Source organism: Macrotis lagotis, chromosome X, assembly GCF_037893015.1.
Source record: "Macrotis lagotis isolate mMagLag1 chromosome X, bilby.v1.9.chrom.fasta, whole genome shotgun sequence".
NCBI classification, from domain to species: Eukaryota; Metazoa; Chordata; class Mammalia; order Peramelemorphia; family Peramelidae; genus Macrotis; species Macrotis lagotis.
In genome coordinates, this window is record NC_133666.1 from 621412333 (window position 1) to 621434198 (window position 21866).

The window sequence follows — 21866 nt, forward strand, 5'->3', positions numbered from 1 at the left end:
ATGAAGTCTGGAGTTTGGTGAGATGGGGCATGGTCTGGGGTCATACCACAAGGTTTGGAGGAGGCTCTTTGTTGAGAAGTTTCAACAGCAAGTGTAGCAGATTCTTTCGGAATTCCATTCCTAGATGGGGCATCATTTGCATGAGTAGCATCATAATCTTGGTGCCATCTTCCCAGCTGGCTTTCTCCAGGACCTTCAGCAGTAAAGAGGCCAGGTCCTCCATTGTGTCACACTCTGGGTATGCCTTTGAAGTAATAGCAAAAGAACAGGGACTGAAGAGGGATTTGGGGGACTAGAACCAGAAACCCAAACTTGACCTTAGTTCTTTGGGTCCCCAAATGACCCAATACCAGTAGCTTTATGTACCTGCTTCTACTTGTTGTCAGACTCAGTTTCAAGACACAAGACATTGCAAAAAAAAAAAAAAAGCCTAAAAGACACAAGACAGGGGATAAAGAAGCCTGGGAAGATCTATCACCATTTAGGGAGCTAGAGGGACATTCTGATTGGGAAAGGAATTTCAGGGTCACAGTAACCTCAGGAGGCAACTCTTCCTCATCCCCTTCCTTCTCCCCTTTTCTTCTTATTCCCTTCTCACAAAGTCCTTTAGAGAAACTAACCTCCTAGGATCATAGGGAGGGTAGTCTGATCTAAATGGCAGTAGCAGATTCTTGATAATTTTCTCTTATTTTCTATGTCCTATGTTCCTGTACTACCCTACTCTTACAAGCACTGAAACCTCAATGCATTTCCAAGTCTCCTTATAGGAACTCTGTAGGATGGGTAGTGCAGGGATTTTTATTTACCCCTTATTTTCTGGAAGATGGAAACTGAACTCAGAGAGAGGGAATGACTTTGCTAAGGTCAAATAACTTTTAAGTAAGCACAGGAGCCAAAATTTCAACCCAGGCCTCTTTTGATTCCAGACCTAGGGGTCTTTTCATCATTCCATATGCTTTCCTTAGAAGTCCCTAACCACAGATGATCACATGGAAAACTCTGGGGTTTGGGGGAAAACATACTAGGAGGATGTATCTTGTTTTCCCTGGAAGGGAAGAATCTCAGGGAAAACAGAGTTAGGATGAATAAGGAAAGCAGACAGGGTCTAGTTTGGGAGACTGAAGAAAAAGGGAGCAAGGCAGTGATTCCAAGGTTCTTTGGTTCTTAATGCATTGGGTAAAGGGTTATATGGTAGTAGTAGAGGGACAAGGGATGAATTTAGAGTTCACTAGGTATCCTAAGACCACATGTGATTATAGATTATATCATAGATCCTCAACTACACTATGAGATTGGGGGAAGTGAGAAACTATACCAGGAAATTAAAGACAATAGGGCAAGGGGCATTATTATTATGCCATGAAGCTAAATGGCATTTTACTTTCTTGGTATTGTACTATATAGGCATGGGATGTGAGTTCTATATCACATTGTGACATTAGATATTATTAGAATTGGGATTGTAGGGGCAGCTAGGTGGCACAGTGGGGCAACTGGGGGCACAGTGGATAGAGCACAGGCCCTGGAGTCAGGAGAACCTGAGTTCAAATCTGTCCTCAGACATTTAATAATTACCCAGCTATGTAACCTTGGGAAGTCACCTAACTCCATTACCTTGCAAAAACAAAACAAAACAAAAGACTTGGGGTTGTATCATGAGGTTGAAAACATTCCAAGATTCCAAGAACTACCACAAGATTCACTGAGGAGAATAAGGGGGGGATAGGATCATGGCTGAGGGAAAATTTGGGAAAGGTCATGTACCTTGAAATCTGGAAAATATCTCTGGAACCAATTTTGATTCAACAAAGATGAGATAAATTCGGGTAAAGGTTTGGTGGCCTCAGCAGTTGAGTCAGGGCTCCATGATTCAGCACCACCCTGCAAGCTAGGGAGATGCTCTGATTGGGAAGGTAATTCTGTAGTTTCAGAAACTTCAGCCACCATCTCTTCCTTCTCAAGTTCCTTCTCATCCTCTTTTTCAGAAATCCCTTTAGGGACAATATTCTCCTAGGATCACAGGGAAGATGATCTGCTTTGAAAGTGGTAACTGGGTTCTATTCCAAAGGATCTCTAGTGTGTGATTCCAAGGAGACAAGGGGGTGGGATACATCAGGAAGATGACTAGGAGGACTTAGAGGGAGGATTTGAGGGTAAGTCTATGAGACAATAGCATGTTGTGTCTTCTGTGGGGAGGGGGTCATCTAGGGGCTAAATCTGGAAGTCTTAGAGAGATAGGAGTTCCTGGAAGGGGTTGAAAAGTCTTAAGAGTTGGTCTTGAGGAAGTTCCAGGAGCTGGGAGGGGAGGGGAAGAATTCCAGAAGGATGTCTTGAGATCCTGTGGGTTCTAGGGGCTACTATATAAAAGTATGAAGGAAGTTGGTAAGAGGGTCCTAAGGGTTCCAAAGAAGTACAGCAGGGTCCTTGGTCTTACTAAACTGAAAACTAGATGTCTAGCCACCACCTACAGGGAGGGTTTTCTGTTCCTCAAGGCTTGATTCCTGGATGAAGCTGGCATCCAAATCCAAAGCTTTCTTCAACCAGTCCTCCTCTTTTTCCTTACTTGCACCCCACGGAAGCCACATTTTGTCCATCTCATGCTGATCACAGAAAAGAGAACACAGATGGGTCAATCATGAAGAAGAGATAGGTTCAGGAAGGAGGGGTCATAGGAAAAGAGGAGGGAGATAGGAGTTAGACAGCAGGGAGAATCACAAGGAAGAAGCTCATAGGGATTGAGGTTCATGGGGATGATGGATCCAATCCAATAAGTCTATTTATGTGTAAAGTATTATCCTAGGTGCTGGTGGGAAATGAAATCCAAAGAAAAAATGAAAAAGTTCCTATTAAGGAGTTTACATTCTTGTTAGGGGCAAAGGGGAGAAGATGGGAGGAATACGATATCCTAGCATCACATGATTATAGACTATGAGACTCAGAAGGGAGTTGAGGGGTCATTTACCCAAAAGGAATCCCAACCATACGTATCAGGGAACCCACCACTCTTAGAGGCAAGACATTCCATTTTTGGACAGCTGTATTTGGGAGGAAATTGTTTTGTTTTTCACTCATGTCAAGATGATATTTAACTCTACAACTTCTATATATTGCTTTAAGTTGTACTCTCTGGGACCAAATAGAATAAGTTTGTAACCCATAACCTAAGCCCTGTGGACTCAAATCCTGTCAGCTAGCTACTATTTCCCTTTTATAATAGTTCTTCAAGAATACTTGAATATAGGTTTGACAATTCTCTCACTCCCTACCTCCCCAAATCTTCTCTTCTTCAAGCCAAATATTCTAGCTCCTTTAACCATGGATTCGAGGCCCTTCACAATCCTGATTGATCTCATCTAAGTACCCTTTAGTTTATCAATATTCTTCCTAAACTGGTACCCAGAAATGAATGTAATACTCCCATTGTGGTTTTACAAGGACAGAGACCAGTGGTACTATCACCTCCTTAAGCTTTGCCTCTATAAATGAAATGAAATAAATAGATGAAATAAAATAAAAATAAAAATCATTTTTGTCAGTCACATCAATAAGGTGATTCACATTGACTCAGTTTGTGAACCACTAAAACTCAGATCTTTTCCACAAATTGCTGTTTATGCCTCCTATAGCTTGGATTTGCAAAGGTGATTTTTTTTTTAACTCTAAGACTTTACACTTGACCTAAGTAAATTTCATTTTATTTGATTCAGCTCAATGCTTTTAGCCTGTCAAGATGTTTCTGTTATTTTGTTTGGGGACATCTCCATTCTGATTAGCTTTATTGAGATAGGGATTTGAGGAATGGAGGTTACTAGAATGGGAGGCATAGAGATTATGGCCACAGAAGTCAAAAGGATGGGATATAATGGGGAGGGGTTATGGGGAAGGGGATCAAAGGAAAGGATTAGAAACAGGGAAGAAAGGTCATGGGAATGGTGGTTACTGGAAGAAGAATGTCTTACAGTTAGGGTGATAACTAGGTTGGAAGTCGTGGAAATGTTTTACCAGGTTAGAGGTTCATAGAGTTACGGCTCATCTGTTTACATACCTCCAAGACTTCAAAGCTATCTGACTTCAGACAGACAGCTTTTTCAAATGCCTTCAAATCTGTCTTTGTCCATAGTTGCTGTATTGACACTGAGTTGGGGATGTAACCTGGGAATTTGATTGGTGGAGGCATCTACAAGAGAGGAAAAAAACCACATCATTAGAGGACCAGGAGGCCACAGGGTTTGGAAGGCAAGGAAATCAGGGACAGACTTTTCTATTCTGTCCTTTTGTGTTATTCTGAGAGAGGGGGAGACATAGCTTGGTTTCAGAAAACCTCTTGTGTCACAGGACAGAACTCAACCTTCATTGAGCCCCTTGCTCTTAAAGACTTTTCAATCTGGGCTGTGCTGGAGATAAGACTAGACTATGATTGAACTGATATTAAATTACCTGCAAGAACAGGCTATTGCACCCTCTGGGCTGCAGGGCTATCCCTGTGAATCCCGAGTTCCAAGATGAGCTTTCCTCAGGGTGACCAGAAAGGGGTCATACCACCTGTGGCTGGAGTATGAATTCCATGATGGAAAGGCAAGTCAGAGAGGCCAGTGGGTTAACTATAGGTCCCAGAGTACAGAGGAGTCACAGAAGAATAATTTCACCTCTCTCCCAACTCTCAGAGCTGGAAGGAAACGCAATGGTCATCTCATCAAAGTCCACATCTGAATAGGACCTTCTACCACTGTTCCAGCAAGGGTTCATCTTAACCTCTATTATACCAAGGTATAATAGGAAGAGAACCTAGTTTGAATCCTGGATCTTCTATAAGTAATCTATATAATTTGGGATACCTGAATTTCAGCTTCTTCTGTAAGATTAAGGGGTTGAACTAAATAATCTCTAAGTCTCTTTCCAGTTCTTAATCTTACGATCTTCTAATGCCTCCTGGAAGGGGTAATATACCATTTCGGGAGGCAGCCTGCTGTCTGCATGGATAGAGTTAATGATTAGGAAATTTTTCCTTATATCAAGTCAACACCTCCCTCCTCCCTTTTCCATTTCCCACCATTGTTCCTATATTTGCCTCTTAAGGCCTTGTTTGAAATCTTGTCTACATAGAAGTCAGTAAAGAATATAGATACCCACCAATACTAAGTGACATCATCTTTCATCCTCTCCCCATCTGGTTTCCTTCTTGTTTTTATTAACCATGTATCTCTTTGCCAGGGAGATTGAACTATGCTCAGGAAGCACAAAGAAGAGTCTGGAATTTTTCAGTTTGAAAAATTTAGAGCCTAGATTGAAGTCCTCATGGACAGTGAACTAGGAAATAGCCAGAGGCAATCTCCTATCTGTACACTGTACAATGAATGGGCATTGATTGAAATGTGGGAAAAATCAGGAAGGTAGAATAATGGAAGTTAAACTCCATTTCCTTAAGGAAGAAGTAAAGACAGAATATTTTATTCATGTCTGGTCTCCGCACCTAGTAGCTTAGAACATATAAGAGCCACTGAAGGAAGGAATGGAGAGATGGGATAGGGAAATCTGAGTTAATATGAGAGAGCTTTCCCATTTTTTTAATCATGATGACTAAGGTGGCTATCTACCCATTGTACAGAGTAGATGCATATTTGCTGTGTTCATAAGAACTGACATTTATGACACTTGGAAATTTGGGGGCGGCTAGGTGGTTCAGTGGATAAAGCACCAGCCCTGGAGTCAGGAGTACCTGGGTTCAAATCCTGTCTCAGACACTTAATAATTACCTAGCTGTGTGGCCTTGGGCAAGCCACTTAACCCCATTTGCCTTGCAAAAACCTAAAAAAAAAATTGGAAATAGCTTTAAGGAAATGGCAGTCTTAAAAAAATCAGATCCAACTGAAACATGACAAAAATATTATGTTATTTGAGCCTCGCAAAACCTGTGTTATCCCCATTTTACTGATGGGAAAACTGAGGCTCAAGGAAGTTAAGTAACTTGCCCATGATCACACAAGTAATAAGTTTCAGAGGCAGATGTTTGAGCCTAAGATCTCAATTGGCCAGCATGCCAGGTCAACAAGGACCTATCTGCTAACCAGTAGTAACCAGTAGTAACCCAAATGAAACGTTTCCTGTTGAAGAGTAGCGTATATTACACTGAAACATGGGAATCTATAACCTTTTAGTTTTTCTGGGCCACATCACCCAACAAAAACTTGTTGAAGGCCATGTAAAGAATTTAATAGTTATGACTACAATGTAACTAACATTACCAATGAGTACAATATTAAAATGTAATAATATTAGAAAATATGGACTTTGAGGAACATATGTGAGTTGAGTTTTGGAAGGAACTAAGAATTCTAAGAACTAGGGAATACATTTCAGGCATAGGGAGGAGACTGGACCTTTAAAGACCCAGGGATGAGAGTAATATGGATGGTTAAGAAATAAGGATAAACCACCTCATACCTCTCAGACTGGTCAATATGAACAGAAAGGACAATGATCAATGTTGGAAGGGATATAGGAAATCTGGGACACTAATACATTGTTGGTGGAGCTGTGAACTCATCCAATCTTTCTGGAGAGCATTCTGGAACTATGCCCAAAAGACAACAAAAATGTGCATACCCTTTGATCCAGGAATACCACTACTGGGTCTATACCCTGAAGAGATGATGAAAAAGGATAAAAACATCACCTGTACAAAAATGTTCATAGCAGTTCTGTTTGTGGTGGCAAAGAAATGGAAACTGAGGGAATGTCCATCAATTGGGGAATGGCTTAACAAACTGTGGTGTATGTATGTATGTATGTCATGGAACATATTAGAAACTAGGATGGGGGGTGGCTAGGTGGCATAGTGGATAAAGCACCAGCCCTTGGGCAAGCCACTTAACCCCATTTGCCTTGCAAAAACCTAAAAAACAAAAAAAGAAACTAGGAGGGATGGGAATTCAGGGAAGCCTGGAGGGGTTTGCATGAACTGATGCTGAATGAGATGAGCTGAATCAGAAAAACACTGTACACCCTAACAGCAACACAGGGGTGATGATCAACCTTGATGGACTTACTTGTTCCATCAGTGCAACAATCAGGGACAATTTGGGGCTGTCTGCAATGGAGAATTCTCTGTATCCAGAGAAAGAACTGTGGAGTTTGAACAAAGACTAAGGACTATTACCTTTAATTTAGAAAAAGAAAACTAACTTATTATGTAATTTTGTTATCTCTTATACTTTATGTTTCTTCCTTAAGGATATTTCTCTCTCATCACATTCAATTTAGATCAATGTATACCATGGAAACAATGTAAAGACTTAACAGACTGCCTTCTGTGGGGGTGGGGTGGGGGGAGGGATGCAAGATTAGAGAAAAAATTGTAAAACTCAAAATCTTTCTTAAAAAAAGGAAAGAAATAAGGATATATTGGCAAGACTATGCAATACATGGAAAATAGTAATAACAAAACAGGAAAGGTAGCCAACTAGATTGTGGCAGTTTTTAAATGCCAAACAGAAAGTTGCTTATCTTTGGTCCTTGCAGTAACAGGGAATCACAGGCATTTATTGCAAAAGGGACTAATGGTCAGACTTGTCCTTTAGGAAAAACACTTGGCAACTGTGGGGAGGACAGATTGAAGATGAGAAAGGATTGAAGAAGGGAGGTTATTGCAATAGTGTGAGTGACATATGAAACAGGGTTGAATTCAGGAATAGAAACAGAAAAGGAAAACTGTCAGGACTTAGCAGTTAAGTGTCCTGTTGGATTTATTGGATTGGCCATAGTAAGGCACTGAGGTTGATCCCAAGTTTGCAAATCTAAGTGAGCACAAGGATATAGATACCTTCACCAGAAACAGTTAAGATTGGAAGAAGTGGAGGACAGCAGTGGATTCTGTTTTGAACATGAGTTTAGATACAAGATATTTAGTTGTAAATGTCCCTTAGACAAGTAATGCAAGCCTGTATTCTGAGGAGAGATGAAGGCTGTACTATAACCTCCAATCCCTTGACTCCTCATTTCTCTCCCAGGACATCTCCCCTAAAGAAGCCACTGCCCATCATCTTGAGCTCTTGATAAACCAATTCAACTCTTCATTGTCCTACTCTCTGGAATCCCTAGTCCCCTGTAGGTAGGATGGGGGAAGGAGAAGTCATGAGAAGTTTGAGGAGGGATTTATGGAGAAAGGATATAAGGGGGAGATGATTGCCTTGTGGCAGTGAGAGCCCAGCTGAGGCTGTGATAACCTAAGTTCTTAGTAGACTCATTCAGAATGTGGCTTGATTTTCTCCAACTTCTTTCATGACCTCCAATCCCTTAACTACTAACTTCTCTCCCAGACCCTAGTCTCATTACATGTTTAAGTATGAAGAGGACAAATGATAGAAATATTCCAAGATTGAGCTTGGCTAAATATATCCCAGTCTCCTTAAATTCTTCCTCAAACTTCTCATGGCTCCTCCTCCTTCCCCCATCCTCCCCTTTCAGTTGAGAACCTTGCCTCATATTTTGTAGAAAAGATTAAGAAGGGGTGGCTAGGTGGCCTAGTGGATAAAGCACCAGCCCTGGAGCTAGGAGTACCTGGGTTCAAATCTGGTCTCAGACACTTAATATTACCTAGCTGTGTGGCTTTGGGCAAGCCACTTAACCCCGTTTGCCTTGCAAAAAAAAAACAAAACCTTAAAAAAGAAAAGATTAAGAAATTGGCTATGAGCTCCTCCTCTATTTTTCCTCATCTTTCAATCCTCATATAATGAAGAGATGTTACTCCCCACCAGGGCTAATCTCTACTCATATAAACTAGCCCATCTTCCCATTTCCTTCAACAGATTCCCCCTGGTCATCCTCACTCTTTTACTTATTTTCAATCTCTTCCTGTCTACCAGAATTCCCTACTGCTTACAAACCTGCCCCTTTCCTGAAAAAGGCATTACTTGGTCCAGCCTTTGCTACCCATTGTCCTATATCTTTTCAATTCTTTGAAGTCCTTGAAAGGTAATCTACAATAGATGCTTCCATTTTCTCTCAACCACTTACAATCTGGCTTTTGGCTTTATCATTCCATCAAAATTGTTCTCTCCAAAGTTAAGGATCTCTTAAATGCTAAATTCAAAAGCCTTTTCTCAATCCTCATTCTCCCTGACCGCTTTGTATTGATCACTGTTTCCTTCTTGATACTCTTTTTCTTTGTAGGATTTTGAAACATAACTCCCTCCTGGTTCTTCTCCAGTCTGATTGCTTGTCTACTTTGCTGGATCCTCATTCAGATCAACTTTTAACTATAGGTCTTCCTCAGGGTTCTGATCTAGGACTTCTTTCTTTTCTTCCATACTATTTTACACTTGATTTCATCAGCTCCCATGAATTTAATTACAATCCCCCTATGCTATGCTTCTCAAATATTTCTTTCTCCAAACTCTCTGACCTAAAATACCACATTTCCAAATTTCAAACATCTCAAATGGGATTCCAATAGACATCTTAAACTCAACATGTCCAAATCAGAACTTTTCACCTTCAACCCTCTCCCCTCTTAACTTTCCTATGACCATAGAGGGCAAAGCCATCCTCCCACTCAGGCTCACATCATCCTGGATTCTTTACTCTAACCATCCACCCCCAATCCAAGTTGTTGCTAAGGTCCAACTATTTGGCAATATCTCTCAAATATACTTCCTCTCTTCTGACCCTGCCATTGCTCTGGTGTAGACTCTCATCACCTCACTTCTAGACTATTACAATCATATGCTGGTAGGTCTGTCAGCCTCATCTCTCCCCATTCCAACTCAGATGAATTATTAAAATGCTCTTCTTAAAATGCAGATGTGATTATGTCATTAACCCTACTCAGCTATCTCACTTGTTCTGCCACTGTCCTAAAAATCCCAAGAAGACTGGGATGGCTCAGGATGAAGTGGCATCCCCCCACCTAATAAACTCATGGCATTTTGTCATCTTCAGGATCAAATACAAAAATGCTGTTTGGCATTCAAAGCCCTTCACAACCTGTCTCCTCCTTACTTTTGCAGTCTTCTTATACTCCCTGATACATCTTCAATCCAGTGACACTTCCTGGCTGTTCCTTAAGCAAGGCACTCCATCTCTGACTCTGAGTTTTGTCATTTCCCCTATGTCTGGAATATTCTTCCTCCTCAGCTTTACCTCCTGACTTTTCTGTCTTCTTTTAAGTTCCAACAAATTTTCCCAGTCTTCTTATCTAAGGCCTCCCTTCTAATTATTTCCTTTGAATACTGTATTTAGTTTATTTGTACTTATGTTTGTCTCCATTAGATTGTGAGGTCCCACCAGTGGAATAGATTAAGTGCAATAGCAGGAAATGATTATAGTAATCTGCTGTTTGATAAACCCAAAGAGTACAGCTATTGGGATAAAAACTCTCTCTTCGATAAAAACTGCAGGGAAAATTGGAAGTTAGTATGGAAGAAACTTAGATTAGACCAACACCTCACACCCTATACCAAGATAAGATCCAAATGGATACAGGATTTAGATAAACAATACTATAAGCAAACTAGAAGATCAAGGACTAGTTTACCTGTCAGATCTATGGAAAGGGAAGCAGTTTATGACTAAGGAAGAGATAGAGAGCATCACTAAAAACAAACTCGATGATTTCAATTACATTAAATTAAAAAGCTTTTGCACAGACAAAACCACTGTAACCAAGATCAAAAGAAATGCAGTAAACTGGGAAACAATCTTTACAACTAATGTTTCTGACAAAGGACTCATTTTTAAAATATACAGAGAACTGAGTCAAATTTAAAAAAAATAACATTTGGGGTGGCTAGGTGGCACAGTGGATAGAGCACCAGCCCTGGAGTCAGGAGTACCTGAGTTCAAATCTGGCCTCAGACACTTAATTATTACCTAGCCGCATGGCCTTGGGCAAGCCACTTAACCCCACTGCCTTGCAAAAACTAAAAAAAAAAATTAAATAAATAAAAATAACATTCCCCAATTGACAAATGGTCAAAGGATATGCAAAGGCAATTTATAGATGAGGAGATCAAAGCAATCCATAGTCATATGAAAAATTTCTCTAAATCATTACTTATTAGAGAAATGCAAATTAAAGCTTCTCTGAGGTACCACCTCACACCTCTCAGACTGGACAATATGACCAGAAAGGACAAAGATCATTGTTGGAGGGGTTGTGGGAAATCTGGGATACTATTACACTGTTGGTGGAGCTGTGAACTCATCCAACCTTTCTGGAGAGAAATTTAGAACTATGCCCAAAGGGCAACAAAAACGTGCATACCCTTTGATCCGCAATATCACTACTAGGTCTATACCTTGAAGAGATGATGAAAAAGGGTAAAAACATCACCTGTACAAAAATGTTCATAGCAGCTCTGTTTGTGGTGGCAAAGAAATGGAAACTGAGGGAATGTCCATTAATTGAGGAATGGCTTAACAAACTGTGGTTTATGTATGTCATGGAACACTATTGTTCTATTAGAAACTAGGAGGGATGGGAATTCAGGGAAGCCTGGAGGGATTTGCATAAACTGATGCTGAATGAGATGAGCTGAATCAGAAAAACATTGTACACCCTAACAGCAACATGAGGGTGATGATCAACCTTGATGGACTCACTCATTCCATTAGGGCAACAATCAGGGACAATTTGGGGCTGTCTGCAAAGGAGAGTATCATCTGTATCCAGAGAAAGAACTGTGGAGTTTGGAACAAAGACCAAGGACTATTACCTTTAATTTAGGGAAAAAAAACCTGATATCTTATTGTCTGATCTTGTTATCTCTTATACTTTGTTTCTTCCTTAAGGATATGATTTCTCTCTCGTCACATTCAATTTGGACCAATGTATACCATGGAAAAATGTAAAGACTGACAAATTGCCTTCTGTGGGGGGGTGGGGGAGGGAAGTAAGATTAGGGGGAAAATCGTAAAACTCAAATAAAATCTTTATAAATTGTGAAGTCCAGAGGCCTGGGGTCAGAAAGACCTGAGTTTGAAGCCAGCCTCAGACACTAGTTGTGTGATCCTGGCAAGTCACTTAACCCTGTTTACCTCAGCTTCCTCTTCTGTAAAATGAATAGGAGAAGAAAATTGTAAACTACTTTAGTATTTCTGCCAAGAAAACCCAAAAATATGGTCATGAAGAGTCAGACATGACTGAAATGTCTGAACAACCTTGTAGTAGGGACTTTTACATCTTTTTTTATGTTTAATGCTTAGCACAGTGGCTGACATATAGGTTCTTTTTTTTTTTAGGATTTTGCAAGGCAAATAGGGTTAAGTGGCTTGCTCAAGGCCACACAGCTAGATAATTGACATACAGGTTCTTAATAGATGATTCTTAATTCACTTTCATCGATAGTTATCTTTATGCAGATGATTCTCCAATCTGTTCATTCAACCCTAATCTCTCTTTAGATTCAAATCACTAACTTCCTATTGGACAAATTTCAACTGGATGTCCCAGAGATATCTTAAATTCATTATGTCCAAAAGCAAATTCAAATCTTCCCTCCCCAATCCTCCCCAATCCTCCCCCATCCCATGTTCCCTATTATGTAGAAGGCACTGCCATCTTCCCAATTTCTCAGGCTAACATCCTAAGTGTCATTCTCTTGTTCACCTGCCCATATGCAAGCTATTGTTAAATCCTGTCAATTTTACCTTTGATATGTCTCTAGTGTATATCCTCTTCTAACCCTACTAACATGTGGGTTCAGGACCTCATCACTTTATGCCTGGACTATGGAGAAAACCATCTGACTGGCGCCTCTGCCTCCTGTCTTCCTACTCCAGGTCATTCTCCACCCATTTTCCAAAGTGACTTCCTAAAGCACAATCCAGGACAAGTCACCACCTCTCTCAATCACTTCTGGTGGCTGGGTTTGGGCTTTTAAGGACCTTCCAAATCTGACTCTTTCTAGTGCAACATTACTGTCCATGGTCCAATGATATTGACCTCCTTGCTATTTTTGGAATACAAGACTCTCCCAAAGCTCCTTTTTCATTGTGGGGTCCCCATGCTTAGAATGCTCCTTTCTAATTTCTTCTTCCTGGCTTCTATCCTCAGATCAGATGCCACTTTCTGTAAGAAGTCTTTCCTACTGCACTACAATTATTGAAGAGAAACCCCTCTGAAATCACTTCCAATTAATACTAAATACATCATTTATGCATACTTGTTTGAATGTCTCCCCATTAAAATAAAAGCTGCTAGTGGGGGATGACATTATTCTGGTCCCATTCTAAACAAAGTCACTGTATCTAGACTGTGGTGCTTAGAGCAGCTGGTGATGCAATTACTAGAGTGCTGAGTTTGGAGTCAAAAAGTTCAAACCCAGTCTTAGATATTTACAAGCTGAGTGACTCTGGGCAAGTTATTGTACCTGTTTCCCTTAGTTTCTTCAACTGTAAAATGATGGTAATAGCCCTGACTTTCCAGGGTTGTTTTAAAGATCAAATGAGCTATTTGTATAAAGTGCTTTGCACAATGATTGGCAGAAATCAAGTGCAATATAAATTCTTATTCCCTTTCTTCAGCCTTGAAGTTGGCATGATGGCTTTTCCTATTCAACAGGGAAAGGGCTTCCATTAGGCAAAAACTGAAATACAGACCCTAAGAGTTAGGGGGCACCTCAGAGGTGACCTGAGATAAATAGGTGGTACAATGGTTATGGTGCTGGTTAGGAAGAATTGAAGTCAATCCTGCCTCATTAGTTGAGTGATCATGGGTTAAGTTTCAGTCTCAGTTTCCTTCTCTGCAAAAGATAACAGCATTAGGGTGGCTAGGTGGCATAGTGATAAAGCATTGGCCTTAGAGTCAGGAGTACCTGGGTTCAAATCTGGTCTCAGACACTTAATAATTACCTAGCTGTGTGGCCTTGGGCAAGCCACTTAACCCCATTTGCCTTGCAAAAACCTAAAAAAAAAAGATAACAGCATCTACAATTATAGGATTGTTGTAAGGATCAAATGAGACATATAGGGCCTTATGAACTTAAAGTGCTCTATCAATAATATCATTGTTCATTGTTTATCTGATCTGACTAGATGAGCAGAGCAGCAATCACTTCTACAATGGCAAATGGTCATCTGATAGCAGGAACTCTTGGGAGAGCCATTCAATTTTTGCTCAACTTTAACAAGTTTTTTCCTTTCATAGTCCTCAAATATAATTTCTGGTGTATGGCATTTGTTCATCAGGGTCAGAATAATCACAACACTGATTTGATGAAAATGATGGGGAAATCCAGAAGTTGCTAGATGAAAAACAAGAGTTCTACAGGGTTTACCAGTAGGATAGCTCATCCATTTCTAAGAAGGCAGCATTTAATTCAACCTTAGTTCAGCAAGAAGGCAGATAAAATTCAGTTTTATGCAGACAGTAACAAACAAAAATGTTTTTATGATGCCCTGAAGGCTATGGGCCAAAAACTCAGGGCTGATGGATCCACATTGATTAACAATAGGGATGTGATCCTAGAGAGATGGGTTGAACACTTCCATAGTGTACTTAATAGTCATCAATCAATGCAGAAGCCTTTGACCATTCATCTCAAGTTGAAGTCAATCAATCCCTAGATGAAGTTCCAACTGAAGATGATGTTTTGAATGCCTTTAGGTTCCTTTCAAGTACCAAAGCACCCTATTACTGCTTCTATCCCAGGATGAGGGGGGTGTTATTGCTCATCCAATAACTGACTGAAGTTATCCTCCCAAAAATTCAAGGATGCCTCCATCATCCAACTTTATAAAGGTAAAGGGAATAGTTTTTCCTGTGATAATCACAGGAGTACTTCTCTTTTAGTCATTGCTGGTAAAATTCTTGCCAGTCTTTCTCAAATGACTGATCCTTCACCTGGAAGACGGTCATATTCCTGAGAGCCAGTTTGATTTCAGAAAGGGTCAAAGTCAACTGATATAATGTTTGCTGTCCAACAACTCCAGAAAAAATACCAGGAACAGAGAAGTCAATATATAACATATGTGGATCTGAGAAAGACCTTTGAAACTATCAGTCATCAGGGTTTATGGAAAATTATATCAAAATTTGTTACCCAGAGAAGTTCATCAGTACTTCATGTCAGTTTCATGATGACATGTTTGCCTGGGTTCTAGATAGTGGACAAAGTTCTCGAGATTTCCCAGTCACCAATGGAGTGAAATAAGGACGTGTCCCTACTCTCATGTTTTTTAGTATGATGTTCTCAATCATGTTATCGAATGCCTTCACAGAAGATGGAACATGGCCTGAAGGTCAGCAAATGCACTGATGGCAAATTCTTCAACTTGAAAAGAATACAAACCAAGACCAAAGTGGAGGGAGTGTTGGTGCATGATCTTGCATACTCAATGCAGCCTCTGAAGCTGAGATGCAACAAAGTATAGATCCATTCTCTACTACTTGTGCTAATTGTCAGCTAACAATTAATACCATGAAAACACAGGTGGTCCATCAGCCAGCATCACACCATTCATATGTGGAACCATCGATCACAGCAAATGGATAAATTTTGAGTACTGTGGACCAAGTGACATATACATTGACAATAAGGTTGCCAGGTTGCCAGAGCTAACTCAATATTTGGGAAGATCCAAAAGAAAGTGTGGGAGAGGCCGCACGCGTTCCCCGGGGTCTGGGCTAGGCCCAGATGGCTCTGGAAGTGTCTCACGCGCTGGCCGGGCTTGGCCTGGAAGAACTCTATGTCTCAGATCGAGAAGGGAGTGATGCAACTGGTGATGGAACAAAAGAGAAAACTTTTAAAACCGGACTTAAGGCTTTAATGACAGCCAGAAAAGAGCCATTTCCTACCATTTATGTGGATTCACAAAAAGAAAATGAGAGATGGGATATTATTTCCAAATCACAACTGAAGAACATTAAAAAAATTTGGTACAGGGAACGAATGAAGAATGAATCCCGAGAGCAAAGAGAAGCAGAAGACAATTTAAGACGAGAAAAAAACTTAGAAGAAGCAAAGAAAATTACCATTCAACAGGATCCAAGTCTTCCAGAAGCAAAATATGTAAAGATTAATGCTCTAGAAGCCCATCGAGGCCAAAGAGTAAAGGTATCTGGCTGGGTCCACAGGTTACGTAGGCAAGGGAAGAACTTAATATTTCTTATATTAAGAGATGGTACAGGATTTCTTCAATGTGTCTTGTCAGATGAACTGCGTCAGTGTTACAATGGAGTGGTCTTGTCCACAGAGAGTAGTGTGGCAGTGTATGGAATGCTCAATCTTACACCAGAAGGCAAGCAGGCACCAGGAGGCCATGAGCTGAGCTGTGACTATTGGGAATTGATTGGCTTAGCTCCTGCTGGAGGAGCTGATAACCTTATAAATGAAGAATCGGATGTAGATGTCCAGCTTAATAACAGATACATGATGATTCGAGGAGAGAACATGTCCAAAATCTTGAAAGCACGTTCAGTGGTCACCCAGTGCTTTAGAGATCACTTTTTTGAAAGGGGCTATTATGAAATCACTCCTCCAACATTAGTATAAACACAGGTAGAAGGTAGTGCCACACTTTTCAAACTTGACTATTTTGGAGAAGAGGCATTTTTGACTCAGTCATCACAGTTATATTTGGAAACTTGCCTCCCAGCTTTAGGAGATGTCTTTTGTATTGCTCAGTCATACAGAGCAGAACAGTCCAGAACACGAAGACACCTCGCAGAATACACTCACATTGAAGCCGAGTGCCCTTTCTTGACTTTTGATGATCTCCTAAACCGTTTGGAAGACTTGGTTTGTGATGTAGTAGACAGGGTCTTAAAATCACCTGCAGCAAGCTTTTTATACGATCTCAACCCGACTTTCACACCCCCCAAAAGACCTTCCAAATGAATGAACTACTCAGATGCCATTGTGTGGCTAAAGGAACATGATATAAAGAAGGAGGATGGCACCTATTATGAATTCGGAGAAGATATCCCAGAAGCCCCTGAGAGACTGATGACAGACACCATTAATGAACCAATCTTGCTGTGTCGATTCCTGTAGAGATCAAGTCCTTCTATATGCAGCGATGTCCTGAGGATTCCCGGCTTACTGAATCTGTAGATGTGCTAATGCCAAATGTTGGTGAGATTGTGGGAGGTTCCATGCATATTTGGGATAGTGAAGAACTGCTTAAAGGATACAAAAGAGAAGGCATTGATCCTACTCCCTACTACTGGTACACTGATCAGAGAAAATATGGTACATGCCCTCATGGAGGATATGGTTTGGGCTTGGAATGATTCTTAACTTGGATTTTGAACAGATACCATATCCGAGATGTGTGCCTGTACCCACGCTTCATCCAGCGCTGTAAACCTTAATTGTCCAGTGAATTACAGCAATAGGAAAGGGTACATGAAGCTTAATAAAAAAGATACGATTTCCCAAAATGAAATGATCCATCCTTTTTTTTTTTGTTCCATCAGTGTCACTGTTTGTGTTATTATCTGTTCTCATTGCCATAAAAGAGTCACAGTTATTTGGGATGTCCTAAAAATAAAAGGACCTCAAGTGATATTAATGTTGCCATTTGTAGAAAAGTTATTGACCATTATAAACATTGGGGGAGGGATATTGTGGCATGTTAGCAGTTAGTAACATTTCAGTTCTTGATTATGGATCATATGGGACTATGTATCTCATATACCATACCACTGACACCAGTTATTTCTGCTATATCCTAATAACTTGAATTTTTTATGTTCTTTTCTGTGCTCTTGCATTTCTTTTTGTGATTTCTAGCATCTTATTCTTTTTTTTGTGTTTTTTTTGCAAGGCAAATGGGGTTAAGTGGTTTGCCCAAGGCCACACAGCTAGGTAATTATTAAGTGTCTGAGACTGGATTTGAACCCAGGTACTCCTGACTCCAAGGCCGGTGCTTTATCCACTATGCCACCTAGCCGCCCCTAGCATCTTATTCTTTTCAGTGAATTAAGAACCAGTAGTTTGGAAGAAAATTGATACCTAATTAATACATTGTTAAAAATTTGTTCAATATAAATGTCATTCAACTGAAGACACTGGAATAAAATGAATCATTTTCTTGAGCTGTGTATTGTTATTATCTGATAAACATTTCGAAGTTTAAGTGTATTTAAACAGTTTCACTACAGAAATGGAAGAATTTGTAGGATTCTTCCAATAGTTTAGTAAAAGTCAAAAGGGAAACAATAGTATAAATACTATTTGGGGGTATAATTAAGTAATTTGCAGGATCTCTGTTTCATTATTCTGAAGAGTCAGGTTGCTTTTCTTTTCTGGAATTTCCATAAATAAGAATAAATGAACTCAGAATTTTAAGCCAGGATGTTAATAAATTGATTAATAATTAATGCAAATAAATATTTGAATGATCTCATGTCTTGGGATCTAATCTGAGCTATACTCTCACTGTAATTATTGAATTATTCCAGCTCAGATTCAGGTCAATTAAAAATTCATGTCATATATATACTCAGTTTATTGTAATCTTGCAAATTAATAAATGACAACATGTAGAAAAAAAAGAAAGTGTGGGAGAGAAGAGTATTAGACTACCAAACAAGTCTAGAGAGCTGTTATGTTGACCTCATTGCTATATGCCTGTGAAACCTGGCCAGTCTACCAGCACTATGTCAAGAAACTGAATCACTTCCATTCAAATTGTCTTAGGAAGATTCTGAAGATCACCTGGCAGAAGACACCAGACACTGAGGTCCTTCCTTGAACTAAACTGCTTAGCATTCCAACAATACTACAGAATGTACAACTATGATAGGCTATTGTTAGATTGTCAGAATTATGTTTGCCAAAAAGACTATTTTATGGAGAATTCACACAGGGCAAGTGCTCACAAGGGGATCAGAACTGAAACCACACTCAATGTACTTTATGCTACATTAGAATAGATCCTCACAATCACAAACTTGGACATTTTGGGTCTGCAATGAACAATGAGTGCAAAGAGATAGGAAGGCATCCTTGCCCTATCTTGATCATAGAGGTTCACATGGCCAATACAGCCTGGCAAGAATGAATCCAGGTTTTGGGGAATCTGAAATGACTAATTTCTTCCCTCCCCTGCCTCTCCACTCCAACCTGGGCCAACCTACCCAAGTGCCACCTCTCCTAAGTCATTTTTGAGTGACTCTCCTGAGTTCACCTTCCCAGGACACAGGTTTTCAAGACCACCGGGATTCCCCCCCCCCCACAGTTGGGGGTGGCTTTTACAAATGCTTAATATAAGAGTAATTTCCAGAGCACAATGTCCTCATCCTAAGAGCTTAGGCCTGACCCACAGGAGGTTGGCAATTCTATGACATAGGTTAAATAACCCCAATTTGGTTTTGGTGTCAGGTGAAGAAGGTGTGACCCAATAAATATTTCCTGTCCCAGCAACCATCTAGATAACCATATGTGAGGGGCTATTAACTCCATGACATCCTGAGCTCCTCTAGCCCCTTCCAAGTCAAGATCTTTCAGAGCCCTCATGCATTATTAGGCTGTCTCAAGAGATGATCACAACCTCCAAAAATCCCAGCCAGGGTCTGGAGGGCACAGTAAGGACTTTTCCATACAGCACTTCTTTGGAGACATAAATGCCCCTCGGCTCCAAAGGAATGGTCCATTAAGTACCACTCAGTGCTTATAACTATACACCTCTGATTATTGAGTATCGACCTTCCAAAAATGCAGGAAGCTCAGGTTTAGGATCAGCTGAGTTGTAAATGTAGTCTTTTTGGTTTAGATCTAGTAGGTCTACTAATTTCAACCTGATCCTCTGTGTTCAATCGTCTCTAGCCTTCTAAACATAAAACACACAGTCACTTTTAGTATCTTGCAATTCAGACTAATGCAACACAGGAAGGAGGATGAGGGGGATTTGTTTGACAGAAGTTTAAATATTTAGGGGTCCCAGGAGAGAAGCTAGACCTTGGTCATCAGACTATGTGGAGAGGGAGGGAGCTATTTTGAGATTCCTGGATAAGGCAAACAAGACTTGGCCATTCCTGAAAGGTTTGGTGGGCTAGTGAATTTATTCTGGACTAATGATCCAGAGAGAGAGAAAAAGACCAGAGACCATCTTCCCAGTCAAAGGTTGAGGAGGGAAATATCTGCTGGAAACAACAGATAGAGCCTGGAGAGAATCATAAAAATAGCAGAATGAGGTAGGACCAGAGAATTCAGTTAGTATAACCCCTATCTGAGCAGGAATCCAATCCTGTCTCTCCCTGACAAATCTGTGATTTCCACCTCTTACTCCTAGTTCTGTCCCCTACAGCAAAGTACAATAAGTCCTTCTCCACAATGACAAGCCTTCAAATACAGCCACTGTGTACCCCTAATGCCCCCCCTTTAGGTTAAATATCTCAGTTCCTTCAGCTGAGCCTTATAATTGCTAGTTCCCCATCCTAGATGTTCTGCATTTTATGTTTTTCCTAAATTTACTTCCCTGAAATAAACATATCCAGATGTGATCTGACTGGGACAGAATACAGCAAAATTCTCCCTGGTTCTGGACATTACTCTTCTCTTAAGGCAGCCCAAGATTGTATTATCTATTTTGGTTGCCACATTGCACTGTTGACTCTAGTTCTGAAGCCCACTAAAACTCAGATTTTTTTTTGATATGGACTACTTAATCCTCCCCAACTCATATATATATATATATATATATATATATATATATATATATATATATATATATATATATATATCTTCTATTTGTTTTCTAGATCTAAGTGTAGGATTACGTTGATCCCTATTAACTGTCATCCTGTTTAGATTCATTCAGTCCTTTCTGCTGGCATACTGACATTCTGATATCTAACCCTTCTTGGCTTAGTGTCATCTGTAATATGGATAGAATGCCATCTAAGCCTGTGCAAAAAATGTTGAACAGAGATAACATTACTTTACTGAACTCCAAGGTTAACACAAGTCAATACTGGGGGTGGGGTTGGAATGTATTTGTCCCATTTTTAATCCAGCAAAGTATTCTATCTTCAAGCTCATTCTACACACACACACACACACACACACACACACACGCACACACACACACACACACACATATAAATGTCCCTTGTCCATATAGCAGTATGAAAGGTTACCATATGCATTGATTTACTATTTCTATACACTTCCCCAGATAGCTCTTAGCATTACTTTCCTTTCTATAAAGTCACAAATCATCCCTTTAATAATACTGTTATACCCCTTCTCCTGATAGAGTGGTAGGGCTATGACCTGGTAGAATAAAAAGTTATAGGAAATGGACCAATGAAACTATAGGATTGAGCTGCCATGCTCAAGAATATCCTCCATTGGAGAGATGCAGAGGAATGGTGGTGCTACTCTTTGCTGGTTCTTTCAGAGGCTATCTAGGGACAGAATCACATAGTACTGCCAAGAACAGTTCAATTAGGACCATAGAAAACCACTGAACCTAATGAGTTCTACATCCTAGATTGAACTGCCTTACATTTCTGAGTAATTCAAGCATCAAGTGGACACTCTCCTTGCTAGCAGGGCAGGAAATAAACTGCATTTCTTAAATCGCCTTGGGGTTCAAATTAGTCCTAGAGTAATAGACATAGTCACTTAGGTTTTTTCTTCTGTAGCATTTGCTTCTGTTATTCCTAGGCTGAGTAAAATCACTGTATACAGTATGCAAGAATGTTTGTTTCTTTTGGTGAATTTTTGCCACCATTTTTCCAGGGTCACAAGACTGACTCATTGAAACACATCTGGTGGAAATATATCTGGCTTAGGTTTGGCCAATGGAGGCTCAGAGTTGTTCTGAGTAAGTCTACAAATTCATATACCTATAGATAGTAAGTCAGAAGACACGGAGAGGCAGAGCATTGAGAAAGATCAATAGCTCTCTGAGAACCA

The 21866-nt window shown here is 40.1% G+C and overlaps 1 protein-coding gene and 1 pseudogene across 4 annotated transcripts in view; one reads left to right on the forward strand and one right to left on the reverse strand.

The window, feature by feature from the left end:
- The window catches only part of WDR97 (WD repeat domain 97), a 57524-nt gene that overhangs the window by 16730 nt on the left and 18928 nt on the right, over positions 1–21866 (reverse strand). For all 4 annotated transcript variants that reach the window (XM_074203091.1, XM_074203089.1, XM_074203092.1 and 1 more), the window contains 4 exons: positions 4046–4177; positions 2469–2600; positions 1765–2010; positions 47–244 (listed from right to left, as the gene is read on the reverse strand). In XM_074203091.1, coding sequence (XP_074059192.1) covers positions 47–244; positions 1765–2010; positions 2469–2600; positions 4046–4177 — 708 coding nt within the window. The remainder of the gene's footprint in view (positions 1–46; positions 245–1764; positions 2011–2468; positions 2601–4045; positions 4178–21866) is intronic.
- On the forward strand, positions 15610–17705 carry LOC141500148 (asparagine--tRNA ligase, cytoplasmic pseudogene; annotated as a pseudogene).